The sequence below is a fragment of the Panthera onca genome, chromosome D2, assembly GCF_046562875.1.
Source record: "Panthera onca isolate mPanOnc1 chromosome D2, mPanOnc1 haplotype 2, whole genome shotgun sequence".
Taxonomy (NCBI): Eukaryota; Metazoa; Chordata; class Mammalia; order Carnivora; family Felidae; genus Panthera; species Panthera onca.
The window spans coordinates 18,112,982-18,133,556 of record NC_138349.1 but is presented as its reverse complement, the minus strand read 5'-3'; the positions used below and the strand labels follow the sequence as shown (position 1 = coordinate 18,133,556).

The 20,575-nt window shown below is 38.6% G+C and overlaps 1 protein-coding gene across 9 annotated transcripts in view; it reads left to right on the top strand.

Moving 5' to 3' along the window:
* The window catches only part of VTI1A (vesicle transport through interaction with t-SNAREs 1A), a 348,742-nt gene that overhangs the window by 192,031 nt on the left and 136,136 nt on the right, over positions 1-20,575 (top strand). For 7 of the 9 annotated variants that reach the window (XM_060641500.3, XM_060641499.3, XM_060641502.3 and 4 more), the window contains 2 exons: positions 14,649-14,719; positions 15,389-15,450. In XM_060641500.3, coding sequence (XP_060497483.2) covers positions 14,649-14,719; positions 15,389-15,450 — 133 coding nt within the window. Of the gene's footprint in view, positions 1-14,648; positions 14,720-15,388; positions 15,462-20,575 lie in introns of all 9 variants that reach the window. The other 2 variants (XM_060641506.3, XM_060641504.3) reach the window with 1 other exon arrangement.

Sequence of the window (20,575 nt, the reverse complement as noted above, 5' to 3'; positions counted from 1 at the left end):
CTCTAAGTGCATGTTTTTGAACATACTGTCCTTCTAAGGTCAAATTGATATTTCAGTTTACAAAATTGAATGATTCTCTACTGTTCTTCACCTGACATTGACCAGCAGTTACCATCTGATGAGCTAGATTATCAAAATCCATATTTATTTAGCCTTTTCTTTAATGTCAGAAGGATAGCATAAATATTAAGAAATCTTTAGCTCTCTCATATATCTTTATATATATATATATATATATATATATAGGAAGACAATAATTTAAGCTCAGTTTGGATCTTTATCAGCTATACATCTCAAGTTGAGAAATAATACTGAGGTCATATCACCTTAAAACTCTGCTATAATATTCCATAAAATCACCCATCCTTTTTTTTGCTCACTGATTACCTTGAGTTTCATTAATTTCTACCACTCTAAATGTCAATGTCTAAAATTCAAGGCCCTTCTGCTTGGAGTTATTCAGGAATGAAACGGCTCTGTCTTTTTGTCTTCTTTATGATATAGTCTAAATTCTCCCCCTTAGATTATAGAGTCCTCTGTAGATTGCTCTGGATTACTTCTGTGTGTTTGTGTGTGTTCCAATTAAACTTTATTTACAAAAACAGGCCATGGGCTCAACTGGCTGAAGGGCCCTCGCAGAGTTCTACTCTAGAATAGTTGCTCTCACAACATAGTCTCAGGGGACCAGCAGCATCAGCATCATCTGAGGATTTGTTGGAAAGGCAACTTGTTGGGCCCCACCTCAAACCTACTGAATCAGAAACTGTGGGTGCAGGACCCCAGAATTTGTTTTAACAACATGACTACTTTCATTGATTGACCTATGCCCCATCTACGTTCACAAAAAGAAATGTCTTACAATAAAAGATCAGACAAGTATATCAAGAGCAGAAAAAATTAACTGAGGACAGAAGACAGAAGCCAAGAATTAAAGGGACGATTTAGGTGGGGGCAGAGGGTGGAGGAGAGGTTTGCTCTATGAAGAAATTCTAGAGAAATGCCCTACAATTAAGGATTCAACTCACCCAGAGCTTCTTAGGATTCAGGCCAAAGAAGAAAATATGTTGGATTACATAGCTTATATTGTTCCATAGTACAAAATTAGTTATTTCCTGTACCGTCAAAAAAAAAAAATTTGTTTTAATCAGAAAGGGAAGGAAGTGTGGGGGTGGTTTTTAAGACAAAGAAATGTGATGAATCCTATACTTGAAATCAGCTTGATTAAAACAGTATAGAAATATTCCTTTTTCATAATTTCCTAAATAAATCTTATGAGCACCAAAGACCCAGAGTTGAAATGGTAAAGATTTATATCGGAGCCAGATATGTAGTACTAGAGAATGTTGAGGAATAAAGGCTAGAAGTCCTTGACAAAGAGTTTCACACGACTCCCAGAAATTTTTAGGAATATGCATATCTGGACCCCATTTCCAGGGATTCTAATTTAATCAGCCTAGAATGAGGCCTACAGAACTCTGTTTATTAAAAGTTCCATAAATAGGTCTAGTCCAGAAACAAAGGAGCACGCTCCTAGATTGTCATTGACTATCCCCTCTGCATTTCAGTCATCACCCTCAGGCTTTTGAAAGAAAGAAATGGCAGAAAATTCAAGAAAGAGAGCACTAGCTGAAAGCTGAAAAGTGGGCATTCTCTGTTGTCAATTGAAGAAAGACCCCAATGCTATATAGATCCAGGATAGCAGATAGGTCTTATCCCCTGTGCCCACTCTAATCAATTGGAGCTGATTGCCTGGAGCGTTGCGAAGAGAGGGGTAGTTACAAGGCATATTCAGGGGCAATGTGATTGATTAATAGTATCTTCCAAGTGTTTGGTATCAGAGTGGCAGCCCGTATGGTGTATGTTTGTAGACTTGGCTCTCACACTAGACATGTGGGTAGCAGAAACGACATTTTGTCGAAAATTAAAGAGACTAATTTCACCCCTCTGAAATTTTATTTCCAAACTTGAATCGTTTCTTTAATTTCTCAGCCAACTTTTAATATCAGTCTTCTCACTTTCTCAGTCTTTCCCCGTAAACTTCCACCAGGATTTCCTGCCTGATATTTCTTGAAGGTTGATCGAGGATTTTAGGTCAATATTTTGTGTTTCTTAATACTAAAATTCAGCAGCATTCACGTTCAAGGCCTAATCACTGCCTGTACCCACTGTCCTGTGCTACTTCAGGTTCAGTAACTTGCTTTTTCCATTTAGCCAGTATATCCATGCTCCCTCCTCTGTTTTAACCTGTGTCTGCTTTCAGCATGCTCAGAAGGGTCAACATATGAAAAAGTATTGTATAAAATATAACACTGAGTTAGGGTATAAGTTCGATTTGATAAAAATATTTGAGATATATAAGAAGAAGGTAACATTTTCCAGATGAATGCTGAATTGTAGTGTGAATCAAAAATAGTTCCGCAGCCTCCTCCCTCATACCAGGAACAAAAATTAAATCAAAATGGATCAAAGACCTAAGTGGGAGAACCAGAGCTATGAAACTCTTAGAAGAAAACGTACGGATAAATCTTTGGGGCCTGGATTTGGCAATGGATTCTTAGATAGGACCAAAAGCACGAGCAATGACAACAACGACAAACAGATAAATTGCACTTCACTCAAGTTTAAAACTTTTGAACATCAAAAGATACTATCAAGAGAGTAAAACGACAACCTACACAATAAGAAAATATATTTACACATCACATATCTGAGAGGGGTCTAGTATCCAGAATATACAAAACACTCTGACAGCTTCCACAACAAAAAGACAAGCCAAGTTAAAAATGGACAAAGGACCTGAGTAGACATTTATCAAAGAAAGATCCACAAATGGCCAATAGCCACATGAAAAGATGCTCAACATCATTAGTCATTAGGGAAGTACCTTCAAAACCACAATGAGATGCTACTTCACACCTACTAGGGAGGCTATAAGTTTTAAAAATGGAGAATAGTAAGTGTGGCCAAGGAGAAATTGAGGCCCTCATGCATTGCTGGTGTGAATGAGAATTGGTACAGGCACCATGGAAAACAGTTTTGTGGTTTCTCAAAAGGTCAAGCTCAGAATTACCATATAGTCCAACAATTCCTCTCCTAGGCATATACCCAGAACAGCTATGCCTAGAAAATCTTGTACATGCGTGTTCATAGCAGCACTATTCACAATAGCACAAAGGTAGAAACAACCAAAATATCCAGACTGATGAATGGATTAACAAAATGTGGTTTATCTGTACAATGGAATATTATTCAACCGTAAAAAGAAGTGATACCTGCTACAACATGAATGAACCTTGGAAACATTAAGGGAAGTGAGAGAAGCCAGTTCTTATTTCAAATTGATGTGATTTAAATAATTTGTAGTATTTAATCTTGAGGATCACAAGCTATGTGTGTCTATTAATCATATGTTTACATATTGACGTATCCAAATCAAAAGGAGGGAAGTGATTCCATCCTTTAGGCCATTTCCCCCTTCTAGCTTCAGTTCGTATTAAGAATGGAATTAAGTCCAGAAAAAAATATATCAAGAAAAGGAATGGCAAGGCCAAAAACTTTAGTATCATCTTTTCTCCACATATGACTATCGAGCTTCAGTGATTTTATCTGCCTCTGATTCCGTTCTAGAACAGTGAGTGAAGTGTTCTCCTCTTATGCTCTGAACATAGGTCTGAAGCCAAGTAAATATGTTTTCTTCCATGAACGTATACTTGTGAGGGTGTAGGTGTGTGAGGGGGGGAGGTTGGAATGTCATCTCCCAATTTCCTGCTTTTCAGAGCAAGAATGAACAATCTAAACGTATTAAATTTTCCACCTCCCGGATTCATTTGTTAAGAATAACAAATTCACTTGCCAATGTGAATAGGGAAGGGAGAAAGGGGTCAGTGGGATAGACAGTTTATGATTCTGTATGAGAATTGGCCCCTTATGTTTTAAAAGAACAAAAATATACTGAATATACAACAATCTACTAAAGCTAAAAGATTTGGGTAATTATAATACTTCTTTTGCTGTTTGTATAATTTGTAAAGAACAGAAAGTATTTCAATCAAGACCATGAAATCACAGCATATTTCTCTGTAGAGTGCTGTGGTTCTTTCAGGGGAATATTTGAGAAGTATGCAGACTGTATTCTGTCCCACTCTTGCCCAACTTATTGGAAAGGCCTTTCTTGGGCACTGACATTTTATTTTATTTTTTGCTTGTTTTTTTTTTAATTCCAGGATAGTTAACATAGAGTGTTATATTAGTTTCAGGTGTACAATATAATTATTCAACAATTCTATAGATCACCTAGGGGCACTGACATTTTAAAAGTGTACTAAAGTATTAGAGTTCCTTATCACCCACATTGTAATGCATTTTGAACTGGACACTTTAAATAAACAAACAAACAAATTCATTTTGCCACAAAGATCAGTGACATAGGACTCAGGAGGCTTGGGTCACAGTTGTAGCTCTGTTGATAATTAGCAGCATGACGGCTGATCCCCACCCTGAATCCCTGCACCCTCCTTTTCTCATCTGTGCAATTACTTACAAGACTCATGTTTTTTCTAAAAATCTGTATTTCTGTTGCTGTAAATTTATAGAAGGTGACTGTATTTTCCAGCTCAGCAGCTCCCATGAACAAACATTTTCTGAGCACCTGCTTTAGACTAAGAGGAATAAGAAACAGCCTCATCTTTAAAGGAGTTTATAAGGTAATGGGGAAAGAAGAACATAGAAGCGAGGAGTCACAAACTCAGATTCTATAGCAGCAAAGGAGGCACATAACTGAGTGAAGTAGGTCAGATGGGGACGTAGCAAACTCCATAGTACCTGGCTCTTCTCCAGGAGACAGCCGTATCTCAATTCCAGCCTGTTTACCCTGTGGGAATGGGGACTCAGTGTTGCCACAGATTCCAAATTTCAAAAGAAATGAGAAGGCCAGCTTTTTATATGAAATCTCCTGTTTAAAAAAAAAAAAATGTTTTGTTACTTTGTTGCTAACCAGTTCAGAAGTGCTTAGGCAGTGATTCCTAAAAGCAAAACATGTTTGCTTGCTGGCTGAACAACTTCTTTAGTGTACCCAATAGTGACTTCTGAATAAGCAGATAATTAGAATGTTATACATTCAACGATAGACGTGTATATAGTTCACAAAGGGTATAGATAGTGATTAACTCTGCCCGTAATGATTTCTAAAGAGGCTTTCTACTTACTTTCTAGTCAGTTGTCATAGTTTACTCTACTTTTTGGGTGTTGTTTTGTTTTTTGTTTTTTAGAGTGAGTAATTCATTCCACCTGGAGATCTGGATGATGTTGAACAGGTCTCTCTTGTGTGCTAAGTAAATACATGTTTGGCAAATTCCACAAGTGAGCCTTTGGAATGTGCTTTGACAATTTTGCCCATTCAGGTTTTCTGCTGCTTCATCTCCTGGCTTTTACATTCTTTATTGAATTGTGAAAAAGGGATGTCCTTCCTGCTGCTCTGGTCTTGTTTCATAGAACAGAACAGATTCATTCTCTTTTTTGAATGGAGTTGTAATTAACATGGCTCCTTTTGTTTAACAAGTTCAGTTTACATAGTACCTGCTCATTCCAGAGCATCATTATTGGTGGCACACCTTCATTGACTGATGTCTGAGGGCTCTGGGAATAGTGTTTGTTAATTATCTGCAGCAAAACAGGTAACTAAGGGGAGGTTCCGCTACTATGACTTCGATGAAAGTAGCACTGATGATTTTTTAATTGCTTAATGATAGATTTGATCACCTTTTTAAATTTTTTTTAATGTTTATTTTTGAGAGAGAGAGACGGCGAGCATGTGAGGGGGCAGGGGCAGACACACACACACACACACACACACACACAGAATCCAAAGTAGGCTTCAGGCTCCACACTGTCAGCACAGGCCCCAAGACGGGGTTGGAACTCATGAACCATGAGATCATGACATGAGCCAAAGTCGGATACTTAACCAACTAAGCCACCCAGGCGACCCTAGATTTGGTCATCTTCAAGCAAAATAGAATCTATACTCCTCCACTAAGGAGGCAATATTAAATCGTAATTGCTGAAAAAGAAACCTGGGCCATGCACACTCCTTTGCTGTATTTCTACTAAGAGTGCCTAAGTTTATCTTTGGTTTATATGAATGTATAATTTTCTGTAATAATGTCATCATCCAAGTGCTTGTAAATATTTTATATTACATAGTAAATTCAAAAGTCCTCAGAGGCCCAGCAGGCTACTGTATGAAGCAGTCCAGTGTTATAGACTCGGTCAATCTGGAGAGTATATGCCTTGCTTAAAAGCATTTAGGTTTGACTGTTTCTCGTTTTGTTTGTTTTTTTAACACTCCCAGAGCGGGGGTGTTCAGGGGATGGGAATATATCTGTGGGCCTGATTTGGCCCTTGTGCTTCAGTTGGTTTGCATGCTCTAGAGAGAAAAGGAGGCATTAAGGTTTTATAGAGTTACTGAGTTCTAATATTTTAGAGCCAGAAGGGGCATTGCAAATGAACTAGGTTAAGACTGTCATTTTACGTTTAAGGAAACTGAGGCCCAGAGAAGGGAAGTGTTTTACCTAAATTAAAGTTCAAATGGATTCTTCTTTATTTTCTTTTAAGTGGGTCTTAAAGACAAGGGGAATTTGAACACCCTTCCAGGGATGGTATTTCCATATTCTCCAATATAACAGCCGTTAGCCACATGTGGTTACTGAGCACTTGAAATGTGACAAGTGCTACAGAGGAACTGAATTTTAAATTTATTTCATTTTTTAAAATTAAAAAAATTTTAATGTTTTTTATTTATTTTTGAGAGAGAGAGAGAGACAGAGCACAGGTGGGAGAGGGGTAGAGAGAGGGGGAGACACAGAATCTGAAGCAGGCTCCAGGCTCTGAGCTGTCAACACAGAGCCCGATGTGGGGCTTGAACTTGTGAACTGAGAGGTCATGACCTGAGCCGAGTCGGACGCTTAACTGACTGAGCCACCCAGGGGCCCCTAAATTTTATTTAATTTTAATATTTAAGTAGCTCCATGTGGCTCGTGGGTACTATACTGGAATGAGAAGCTTGGGGATTACCATTATCAGTCTACCTTGAATAAATACGCCACTTCACATATAACTTAAAAACCATTCAGCGGTATACTTCTGTTTACCTACTCTCCATCCTTTGTGCTCTGGTTTTCAATATTTAATTCTACATATGTTGTTATTATTTTTACTTTATTTGGATCTGAATTCTGTAGATCCAAATTTCCATCCACTGTCATTTCCCTTCAGCCTGAAGAATTTCCCTTCACATTTCTTGTAGCTCAGTGCTTCTGGATGATTCTCTCAGTTTTAAATGATCTAAACTTAATTTTATTGAACCTTACTTTTAAGGGACATTCTCACTAGTGCAGAAGAGTAGGATGGCTTTTTTCCCCCACGCACTTGGGAAGCTGCTCCATTATCTTCTTGCATCGTTTTCTGATGAAAATCCAGCCCTCATTCTTCCCACTGCCCTCCCACGTGTCATCTTGTTCTTTCCTTTGGCTGCTTTTCAGATTTTTTTATTTATCTTGAGTTTTGAGAAATTTGACTATGATGTGACTAGGTATGGTTTTCTTTGTATTTATCTTGCTCAGAGCTTGTTGAACTACTTTGATCTGTGGATTGACTTTTTTTATAATAAAGTTTGAAAAGTTTTGACTGTTATTTCTTCAAATAATGCTTGCATCCTGTTGTTCCCCAGAGGGGAATCTCTTTTTCTGGGAGTCTGATTGTATGTATAGAAGACGACCTGTTATTAGCACACAAATTGTTGATGCTCTGGATAAGTTCTATTAACCTGTCTTCAAGTTCAATGACTCTTTTCTTGTATAGTGAACGATATTCTGGTCCATCCAGTGAATTGGCTTCAGATGCTATATCTTTTTATTCTCGAATTTCATTTTGTTCCCTTAAAAAAAATTTTTTTAACGCTTATTTATTTTTGAGAGAGAGAGGGAGGGAGCACAAGTGAGAGAGGGGCTGAGAATAGAGGGAGACACAGAATCTGAAGCAGGCTCCAGGCCCTGAGCTGTCAGCACAGAGCTGGACTTGGGGCTCGAACCCACAAACTGTGAGATCATGACCTGAGCCGAAGTCAGACGCTTAACCGACTGAGCCACCCAAGCGCCCCATTTTGTTCCTTTTTAGAGTTTCCACTTCTTTCCTGAAAAAAACCATCTGTTCACCTATTATGCTTATATTTTCCAATATAGTTTTGAACACTATTATGATACTTGTTTTACAATCTTTATCTGCTAACTCTAATAACTAAGCCATCTGTTGGTCTACTTCCATAGGCTGTATTTTCACTTTATTATTCTCTTTTCCACCCTTTTTATTTATTTTTTTTTCATGCTTTGGAATGTGTATAGTATTCTAGACATAGTATAAAAAAGTACAGTAGAGTCTGAAATACAAACATCATGAATTCATTTTTCTCTGAAAGCATTTTATCTTATATTTGATCAGTGGATTGATCAGATTCTTTCTAAAATTGAGTTGATGCTGAGCTGAATCTCTAATTAGATTGTACTCATCTGAGGTTAGTACATCCCCAACCTGTGTCTAAGCTCTTTGTCATTGTTGTTGTTGTTGTTGTTTAATATTATCGGTATTTGATCTGGGAGTAAGTTGGTCTGCAGTTTCCCATGTTTTTGGTTCACATTTGGGCTTAATTCTGACGGTGTCTCAGAATACAAGCACCACAAGAATACGTGGGAATATGTGATGTTTCTTTTTACTAATCAGTCCCTCCTGTAATGCCCCTTCCTTGGCAAATTTGGAGATTGGAGAATTACCAGACCAAGCAATTTGGTTTTGTGTCTACAGCTCATCTAGGTTTCATGCTGTCTCACACACCGACATTTTCATATAATTTTGGAATGATTTCTCTTCATTCCTGAACAGTCTCTCCCTGGCAGTCCTGTACTTAAATCAGGCACTCACCATAGGTATGAACATTGCCATTGCTCTTTACTTACATATGAGATGCTTGTTTCTCTCTAGACTCTATCAAAGCTTCCTTGCATACATTGGACTTGCCCATTCAACAATGGTGATTATTTTGTCTGACTTTTCTTGTTTCTGTGAGAGTCATTTACATCTTTCTACATCCTAACTGGAGGCAGAAGTTCCTCACACGTCTTGAATTGTCAAATAATGAAAGATCATGTAAGGTAAGGTAAGATTCCTTACCTTTTCAGGTGTCAGGAATTTAAAAGACTATACCTATCTGAGTGACATCAATACCAAGGATAACCTACACACTCAGGGCATGATACCAGAGTCAGTAACCACCCCACGAGCTACTCCCTCCTGGGAAACTATGTGTGACTTCCTTTGCTCTCCCAAAGCAGTAAGTTTTTACTCTCATCAGACTCGGTGGCCAGAATTTCCAAAGTCAGGTCCAAATTTCAGTACTCCAAGTTATTGGAAAACATTACTTTGTGTTTTTCAATTGTCTGGTTGGTGCTCTGCAGTGTGCATATGAAAACACGTGCTCCAGAAAATAGTTCTTTTACAGTATTTCTATGCAGTCCTGCATTTTAGTGAAGTCCCCATATGCTCACAATAGCTGGATAATTATGAATGCCTTCTACCTGTTACTGAAATTGCTAATGAAGTTTTGAGTACCAGAAAATAACCTTACCTTATCTTAGTTCTTTAAAGTAAGCTCAACTGGATGTCTTCACTTTTTAAAATAATTTGCTGGAAACAACATCCTTAATAAAGTTTGCTATAAGAGAGTTAAATGTAAGTGTGATGAAAAATGATCATTTTTTTTTCTGGCGAGTGTACTGCTTGTAGCATAATGACTAAAATGTTTTTTAGTATTTTGAATTTATCAGTGGAACATTTTCTGATGAATTACATCTGCAGCTCCTTCCCTTTCAGTCATGTTTATACCATACCATGATGTGAGTCAATTCTGCCTTCATATAAGAATATTTTAATCAGCCCATCTCCAAAATACAAGTCCAATAATTATTTTTTAAAGTTTGTCCATTGCCAGTCTTATGATAGTTCAGGTGGCATTATTATTTGGAATGAAGAGTAATGATGCTTTTCATGGTATGGGTTCCTCAAACTAAGTCTTATCTTTTGTGATGCCAGACCAGGCCTTCAGGAAGTATCTTGCTAGATTTGTAGTTTCCTGCCTGCCTCTTCCCTCATGAGGCAGGAAAGTGTAGAATGCCCGGTGTATATCTCCCAACCCCACCCCAAATATACTGAAAAACAGAGGAAGTGTTAGCCAGAACACATTTTGCAGTTTGTAATCCAATAAAAGGGGCCATAGACCAAAGACATGATTCATTCTGGATAATTCTGAAAACAAAAACTCACTTTGTAAGTTTGAATGCCACACTCCCAGGATAATTCCCAGGACCCCTGTGGACAGGATAGAAGAGGAGGAAAGGCACTTTTCTTTCCAGGAATTCATTTGTCATGCTCATATTGACATGTTAGAATTCCAGCATGTGGCATCAGTTTTTATTTTTCTTTATGCTTCCCATTTTTTCTTACTCTCAAGAACATCCTCACAGTCAACAGGTGCAGTATTTATAAAATTTATGATTTCTCAAGTTATCTCAGTAGAGGCAGCGTGGCTATTCCCATTCTAAAGGCACTATGAAAGTTTCAAGGACTGAAAACCATAGACTGGGAATATCAGATCTGCACTTGTTTAGGCCTATAAGCTTGTGCCCTTTCTTTATTAGAGTTTTGGTGAATGCTTGTATCTTCAAATTTTTCAAGAAAAGTAAACCTAACAGTGTTACTAATTTTTTAAGAAAATAATCCCTAAATGTCTAATACTATTCCAACCAAGATAGTTTAAAAAATTACTTTAAAAATAATCCTTTCCCAAGGTGCCTGGGTGGCTCAGTCAGTTTAGTGTCAGACTCTTGACTTCAGCTCAGGTCATGTTCACGAGGTCGAGCCCCATGTCGGGCTCTGCGCTGACAGCATGGATCCTGCTTGGGATTCTCTCTCTCTCTCTCTCTCTCTCTCTCTCTCTCTCTCTCTCTCCCCCTCTCTCCCTCTCTCTCTGTCTCTCTCTCTCTCTCTCTCTCTCTCTGCCCCTCCTTTGCTCATGCTCACTCTCCCTCTCCCTCTCTCTCTCAAAAATAAATAAACTTCAAAATTTTTAAATTTAAAAATTTTTAAAAATAAGAATAATCCTTTCCATCTTTGTCTTGCTTTGATTGGGGTAGGAGAACACATAATGAAGAAACCGTACATCACTTTGCTTGAATTTTTCCTTTCATTCTATAAGTGTGGGCATTTCTAATGTGCCTGGCCTGGACTTTTCTTTATTGGGGCATTAAAATTGAAGGTAGTGGGGCGCCTGGGTGGTTTAGTTGGTTAAGCATCTGACTCTTGGTTTCGGCTCAGGTCATAATCTCATGGTTTCATGAGTTCGAGCCCTGAGTCAGGCTCCATGCTAACAGTGCAGAGCCTGCTTGAGATTCTGTCTCCCTTTCTGCCCCTCCCCCACTCACACTGTCACTGTTTCTCTCAAAATATGTAAATAAACATAAAATAAATAAAATTGAAGGTAGCAAGTAAGAAATGAAAAACAGAATTCTGTTTCCAACAAATGGACGGTACCTGTGTATTAAGACCAAGATGTGTGCAGTCTTGCCAGTGTCTCTTCTCTTGCCAGATGGGTTAAGACTTTGGATGCTGAGATATTTCCCAGGAGACAAGGAGAGTTGAGGGAGTGATTTAACAACTCGTGAATAAGGCCTGAGCTCTTTACCTTGTTTTGTTGATTCCTTCAGTAGCAGACTGTGGATCCATTCAGAATAATTTTTCCCCTAGCAAACCTGATAGAATTGTGGATCTGTTACCTACATTCATTCCAATGTTGACTTCTCCGATGCCACACTTGAGAAGCTTTGAGAGCAAGAATATATCGCAAACCTTTCATGCACTTTATATACTCCTTCCATGTACTTTTTTTCAATTGCTCATCGCTTCCTTCCACAAACACTTACTGGAAACATTATGCTGGTGACAGACACATGATAATAACCTATTTCCTATTTGTTTGAAATTATATATTATAATGCCATTAATCTTGATAGGAGAAAATATTACGTAAGTAGTATTTTGCTAAAATGATTAAGGTATTGATGGTGTCCATAGATATTTGAGATTTTTAGTTAAAGTGAGTTAAAATTGCTAAATTCTATTAAAGGATTTCAATGCAACACTTAATAGTATAACAGAATTGAATATTGTAGTTCATATGCAAAAAAAGGAAAAAGTTAGCTCCAATGTTTTTTCCTTCTTTATTATTGGTATCATCTTCCACTTTTACTGTGCCTCTACCGGGAGCCACATATCTGATCCAATTTGCTTTAAGTGTCAATTGAATGGAATCAATGAAAAGCTAACATCTATCTGAGAAGAAATACTATACTAGGAAGACACTATACTGGAAAGAATTTTCAGAGTTTGTATAGGTATCAAAAATATATTTATGCTATTGAATTTAAGCATTTTTTATTACTTGGATTTTCTGTCATGAAAGGAATATACAGAGGTGCCTTGGTGGCTCAGCTGGTTAAGTGTCGACTCTTGATTTTGGCTCAGGACGTGATCTCACAGTTCGTGAGATCCAGCCCCAAGTCGGATTTTTTGCTTACAGCGTGGAGCCTGCTTGTGATTCTCTCTCTCTCTCTCTCTCTCTCTCTCTCTCTCTGCACCTCCCCAGCTTCTGCACATGCACATGCTCCTCTCTCTCTCAAAATAAATAAACATTTAAAAAATGAATATACAGTCCTTTTTCTGGTGTGCCACGAAATACAAACTCTAGTGTAGTATTTGCCCTTTAGCTGCCAAATCTTCACTCGTAACACAAAAGTTCATGAGTGCAGAACTTGATCTCCTTTACTGCCCATGTCCCCAGCATCTACACCTGGCACAGAGTAGGAACTTTATGATTTTTCATTGAGTGCATTGATTCCCATGTATTATACTATGACATGCATTTGTATGGTATTGTATGGCTTTCAAAACATTTTTACTTAGGTTAATTTCATTTGACTATTACAACAATTTTGTGAGAAATGTAGGACAGATATTTTGTCTTGTGATACCCAGTTCAAGTGGTTTGTGGTAGACCTAAGATTGGAGGGGGCCCAGCTGATAACAGTCCATTGGTTTTTTTAATATCAATCATCATCATTCAGTAAATGCTTATTATTATAGGCCAGTCACTGTATTAAATAATTTAGCTGAATTATTTAACCTTTGCCATGACATAGCCCCATGACATAAAATGATCTTCCTTCCATTTTAGAGATGAGGAACTAAAGCACAACGAGGTTAGGTGATGTATGCAAGGTCAGCACTGGGGATTAGGCTCGAGCAGTGTGAGTTCCCAGCCCAAGCTCTCAATATGGTCTAACCACTGCTCCACAGTTTTTTTAGGATGTCCCTCTAAAAAGTTGGCTAATGTACATATCTGAGCCAAATAACTACCATGGTGATTTCCTAATGATTTTATTAAATTATTTGCTATCACTGTAATAGATTCTTATTGAGTGTCTCAACAAATTTATAAGCCAGAGATAACTGTTGTTATAGGTTATGGGTAAAGAGAAAAGACAATACAAAAGAAAAACAAAAGGAAATGTGGGTATGTGATTGTCAGAATGTAGGAGTCAGGTGGGTTGCCAACATTACAAGGGAGTCAGATTTGTCATTCTTCTGTTATAGACTAAGGTACCTCCCAGGTGATGGAGAATGAGTCTGGAAAAGAAATTATTCAAGGCAGCTGCATATTTGTCAGGTTAGGACATACCTACAGTCTTGTCAAAGGAGGAGAGCCAACCAGTGCCAACCAAATGGGATGATCATGGCAGAGGAAAACCTCGTTGGAGCTCAGCAGTGTGCTTCTTAACGAATGTTCTAACCTGCCTATTCCTGTATAAATGGGAGTTCTGTCTGCAGCTTGAGCTTCACACAGCTCCTCAACCATGTGTGAAGTGCACCTCATCGTGACTCAAGTATCCACAGCGGCTGAGAACATGCTAAAGGAGCTCTTGCTCCCAGAGAGTAGAAGCCTGGAGAGAGTTCCACTGACAATAAGCTGAAGTAGTTGAGAGAACAAGGACTGTGCACGTGGGGCAAATACATTAAAATCAGATTGTTCTAAATGGAGTTTCACTTACCTATGCAAAGCAGTGCAATAATAAAGCTGGGGAGGTAGAGTAGAATCATCAACATTAGTTATAACCTGCAAAACCAAAGATTAGATTCCATGTTGATAAAATGATAGGAAGACCACCGAACCTGGGCTCTCCATCTCGGTGGATAACAAATATGCCAAGGTGGCCTTCTGCAAGACATATCACCTCAATCGTCACCACCTTTTTGGTTATGTTCTATAGGTTGAATTGTAAATCCTATCTAATCATATCTAAGATATACAGGTAAATTTATTAAATACTTTCTAAATATTTTTCAAGTACATGAATTTAACTATGCATCCATTATGTAATGTACAGTTATTGAACATTAACTCTGGGCCTGCCGCCATTTTGGTACTTCTGGGGGTTGTTCCCACTTATACCCAAAGTTGCCTTTCGTCACCCAACTTTCCTTTTCCATAGAGCAAATTGGCCAGGAGATGTTGGAAAACCTCAGTCACGACAGAGAAAAGATACAGCGAGCACGTGAACGAGTAAGTAAAAGTGATACCGTTTTTTTCAGAAGTTCAGTAAATAATAAGGCATAGAAGGCACATGCATAGACAGTAACAGTGACATAAATGCAAGTGTGTATAAAAAAGGCAAGGGTGGATGAGGGATGTCGAGTGAGAGGAGAAGAGAAAAAAGAGTGTGCAATGGAGAAAGAATATGCTCTTTCTTTCCCCATCCCAGAATGCCCCCAGGTAGATATTTTATTTAGCTCTATTACTGAGAAGGTCATGAGGGAGATTTTGGAGTATGTCAAGTCTTTCAGGGTGAAAGCTGTAAACATAATGATGTCTCATCTTCACTTAGTTCATTTCGTTACCGTTTATATTTGTAGGACTTTGCACATTCGAAATTGGATTTTAATTTCCAGATGTTTATTCAACTTTATCAGCCTGCAAGACATTTGCTTTTATAGCCAGTTCAAGTATCCAGCTTAAAGCTCCTGGGATTATCTGTTACATGTAATTTTCTAAATCAAAGAATTTTCAGAGACTGTGTAGGTAACAAGGTGTATTTTAGTGTATTTAAGTATTTTTTCATTAATTGGATTTTCATCCGTGAGAAAAACTCCTGCTTGCCAGTGCACTTTCGATACGATCCAACTACATGAAGTCTCACTTTGTTTTGTTTTAATGCTGCTTTTCTCCTTCTAGCTTCGAGAAACAGATGCTAACTTGGGGAAAAGCTCCAGGGTCCTGACGGGGATGTTGCGAAGGTAAGAGCAAGGTAGGGACCTATCTTCCTCTCTCTCCCTTTTTTGAAACTGTGTTTTTCATCTAGTTGCAACTGGGCACTTTCCAGGCATGTGAGCCTCTGCTCTTAGTACCCTGTGTCAAGACCCTTTTGAAATGACAGAGCACTGATATTAACTCTTGTTTGGACAGGGACACATACTGAGTAACTTAGATTAGAGAGAAGGTTTGAGCTAGGGGGTTTACCTCAAGCTATGGAAAAAATTAGGGTTAGACATGAAGTACTTTTTCATAGCCTGAGGAAGTCCCCATGGCAGGAGCAGACTGATTTTATTTTCTATTTCAATAGCCTCCTTCTCCTAGAAGGAATGCGGGCCTGCCAGTATCATGAGCACACTTGGTATTAGCTTTGCTCTCTCCCTGTTGCCTTGTTTTCATTTCTTTTTTAAGAGACACTGTTTGGGGCGCCTGGGTGGCGCAGTCGGTTAAGCGTCCGACTTCAGCCAGGTCACGATCTCGCGGTCCGTGAGTTCGAGCCCCGCGTCAGGCTCTGGGCTGATGGCTCGGAGCCTGGAGCCTGTTTCCGATTCTGTGTCTCCCTCTCTCTCTGCCCCTCCCCCGTTCATGCTCTGTCTCTCTCTGTCCCAAAAATAAATAAAAAACGTTGAAAAAAAAATTTAAAAAAAAATAAAAAAAAAAGAGACACTGTTTGGGGAAACATTTCAATCGTGTATATACTTAAAGATGATGTTTACAATTTAAAGATTATCTGAATAATATGAATTCACATGTGCGCGCGAACAGATGTTAATGTTTTATGTGTGCGACTAACCTTCGACTGATGGAAAACATTCAGGAGAGTATGCGGAAATAAGTGAATGAATATGGGTAATATTCTATATTCTATGTTTCTGGGGGAGAGGAGTGAGAAATGTGTTTTCACTGTTCTGAAAGAGACATTTTTTACGTAGGTGTATTTAGCATGGCATTTTCTTACGTTCGGAATCTACCAAGGAAGGTTATCATCTAGCACAGCCTTCGGTTTAGAACTGTAGCTCGCAGTGTGAATGAGAAAGGTTGAGAATCGCTCCACAACAGCTTAATTGGAATTTTAAAGAAGAAATCCTTTAGCATGGACACTATAGAGACAACTAATTTAGAGAAAGGAAAGTCTTCTCTGATCATGTATCTGTACGTAAGAATTCGCTAGAAGTGTGTTTGCTGTGTTCGTGATGGACAGCACAAGACCCAGTCGTAGGGTTGCTTGGTCTCCATCAGGCTGATAGGTCTTGAGCCTGAAGTTCCTGGGACACTCCAAACCAACACTGGCCTAACTCCACAGGCCCCTGATTTGCCTGCAGAGACAGTCCCAATTCAGCACCATAAGCCACTGAATCCTCTGCTTAAGAGTAATACATAAATGACCTAGAAAAACGCAAAATCCACAGAGAAGTGGCAATTGAGAGGAAGGGTTCAGTGCCTATAGACAATAAAAATGAAAAAAAGGAAAAAAAATCCTCTATTGCTTCCCTGGGAGGGCCCCTGCGATGTGAGCTGTAACGAGTATTCTGCCTATGTCTCCATTTTGTCAAATCTCATTAAAGAGTTTATGTCAATTGAGCTGTCCAGAAATCATTCATCATTTTTAGTGTAAAAAAAATCATGTGGTTATTTAAATAATATCATATTAATGTTAAAGTTCAGCTGTCATTTAATGGTATGGCTTAATCAGATGTAGCATTTAGGAAAAATAGTTTTTGCGGGCTCTACGTGGCTTTCAGGTTGGCAGATTCAAATAAGGATTTATGAGTTTCTGAACCAATGTATTTCTGTCCATGTTTCTGCTTGATGTACCTCACCCTTTTGTGCAGGACACTGCAGACAGTTATTTCAGCAAATAAAGCATCTCCTCATATTGTGTTTGAATAAATTTGCAAGTCATTTAGAGAGGGTGAAGCGCAGACGCCCTGCAACCTTTGACTGGGCTTTCTGTAGGACAGTCATACTAACGCGCCTGTTTCATAAGCCTACAGAGGGAAATTACTCCACCGAAACCCACTTGGGGTCCTCTTTGTAGGTAAACTCAGTCCATCACTGACTCATCTCCTTTTGGGATCTGTCTAGAGAGTGAATAGAAATAAAAACCTTCAGGTGGACGTCACCTTGCTGTGATGAGCCAAGGAAACTCTGAGGCCCTCCTGTGCATAGCAGCGATCGTGTTTTTTACAAGACTCAGCTAGGATCTTGGTATCAGCCAAGGGATCCAGATACTCTTAATGCTGTACCTTCACTGAGTCTCTGGGGAACCAAAGGCAGATGGTGGTTTTGTTTGGTTCCTAATTACTTATCCCACCTGATATATGGTTTATTTTGGTCTTGGGAAAAGGCAGAAATGTTTGATCAACTTCTTCACTCCATTGTTTTTATTATTCCCTGGAAAAACAGTCTCTAGAGACATGGGACCAGCTTTTATGTCCCCAAGTCTCTTATTGAATACTCTGATTTTGCTTCCTCTGTTACATCCCTCCCATTCGCAGGGACTTACTTCCCTTCCAGCACTGGTGAGATTTTAATTCAGAGAGAGAAATCACATTCTGTTACCAAAACCACATCGCGACGTTGTGCGTCAGCAGTTGCGTTTAAGTTAAGGTGTAATACCAAGCCACGCGCCCATCTGTCACCTTCACAAGTGTGTAAAGGGAATGAACGTGCTCCTCGTGCAGTGTCGGCATCCACCTCCAGATAACACGAGCTTATTTATTTGCATGTGATGAATTGTGTATGACCGAGAATATTCTACTAACATACTAAACCAAGGAATTAATTTATTTAGAGGAAAGGTTGCTGATTATTTTTAATTTTTTTAAATTAGGTTGCTTTCAATTCTGTATGGAACGGAAACGTTCCATATACAGAATGATGGCCTTTGCCCCTCATTTGGGTCATTTTGTTTTGTTTAGCCTGTGGTGAAGACAGGTGAGACCGATGTTCCGTCAATGTCAAAGTCTGTATATAAACCCACCTGGTTATCTGCAAGACGGACTGAAAGCAGATAGGGAAGTAAAAATGAGTAAGTGACAGCCACCACCATTCATGCTTTTTTAATGTTTTATTACCATCACATGAGGTAAAAAAAAAAAATCTATTTCCTTCTTTTCTCTCTCCCTTCCTGCTTTCCTTCCTTCCTTTCTCCTTTCTGCTTATTCACTTCCTCAGTAAATACTTAACACCTGGAAACAAAGCCTTGGGGAATCCTCAGATGAAATCAATTCGATCCTTGCCCTCAGTCCTGCTGGAGAATCTGTACTGTGGGAATTCCTAGAACTACCTCCTTCTCAAGGAAACTTCTGAGGATTCCTTAACTCCAGCGAATGCTTACTGGTTGTTAAAAAGGGTGCCAGGGAAACAAATAACCAATAGAAAATATCATCTAACTAGCTATAAAACCAGTACGTTTCAAAAGTTTAGAGAGGTAGGAGATTTATAGAATCATAAACAAGCTTTGAAAGGAACTAACCAGGCAAAAAACACTGAGGCATACCTAGTTTAGTGAAGCAGCAGCTGATTCAACTAAAATAAATAAATAAATTGTTCTTCCTGTAACGTTGCTATATTACCAAAAAGGAGAACGCAAAGGAGAAAATTGGCCCATTCAAAATTATGATAGTGAAACTTGACATCAGAACACAGATATAGCTGATTTCCTGGAAAGTAATTTTTCTTCTGTCTTGACAGAAGATAGAGAGCTGGCTAGGGACAAACGGCTCATTTCCTGACCCTATAGACAGAGTTTTAAATAAAGTGCTATCCAGATAATAACGAAAATGGTCATGAAACAAATGGCTATTCGTGTGGTGACTGGAGCCGAAGAAATGAATTTTTCACGGACTCTCACAAAATGTGATTATTGCAACTGGGGTTGTCTTGAGGTGTCACAAATAACACTGAGAGGCTTAGATGTTGCTCTTCATAAACTTGCACGTATATGCACATTTGTGTGTGTATTATTTCCTGTACATTTGACTGGGAAGTCAAAGAGCAAACAGAGTGGGCAATCAGTGAAAATAAAAATAGCAGTTTTTGACATTTTCAGTCAGAAAACAAAAGACATCATGATTCTGGCTTTTTGGGGGTTTTTTTTGTTTTTGTTTTTTTTACCTCTGAAGAGTGAATAATTTATTGGTAACAGTATATTTGTTTCTAAAAGTATCTTGGGAATACAACGGTTATAATTTGAGATCTCCTTTGACATAAATTTGGAGGGCACTCTACAAGTTTATGTTGGCTGACAAAAGGCTTACAAAAAGAAATGGCGTATGTAATAGTTTTAAAACATCTTTTTCTATATGATTACCTTAATATCAAATAATTTCCTCTCTCCCACCCGCTCCCTGTGTGTGCCTCTACTATTTTAATTTTTTTCAATTTTTTTGAATTTAAAAAATAAAAACAATGTTTCCTTCAAACAGTGAATTCTTGCTTATTCTTCCAGAATGCATGTAGTAACTTGTTAAAGCATGTAACTGGTGAGAGGCCTTTTGTAACTAATCTATAAGCTACACAAACCAGGTAGTGTTAAATGCTGTTGGCCTAGCAAGCACTATTCATGTGTTATTATTTATTACATGTATTTTTTTGTTAGAACTACTTTGGAGCCAGTCTGGGGAGTAATTGCCACCTACTATCGCTGTCACATTTTCATTTTAAACATGGTTTTGTTGCTTTGGTAGAGTGACAGGTAAAACATCTGGAAAATTTAAATGTACTATCAAAATGATCCATAAGGGTAAGCATACCAGAAATACCAACACAAGATCTGTAAGCAATGGAAATACAAAAAAAAAAAAAAAAAAAAAAATTGTTTGTTTAGTAAACAAATTTTTTCTTAAAGAGGGGCGCCTGGGTGGCTCCCTCAGTTGGGCGTCCGACTTCGGCTCAGGTCATGATCTCGTGGTTTGTGAGTTCAAGCCCCGCGTCGGGCTCTCTGCTGACAGCTCAGAGCCTGGAGCCTGCTTCGGATTCTGTGTCTCCCCGTCTCTCGGCCCCTCCCCTGTTCACGCTCTGTCTCTCTCTGTTTTTTCCAGCTGTTGCTCACAGATAGTCAGACAGCCTTGCTAGATGAGCAGAAAGCAGTGAACAAACCCCACC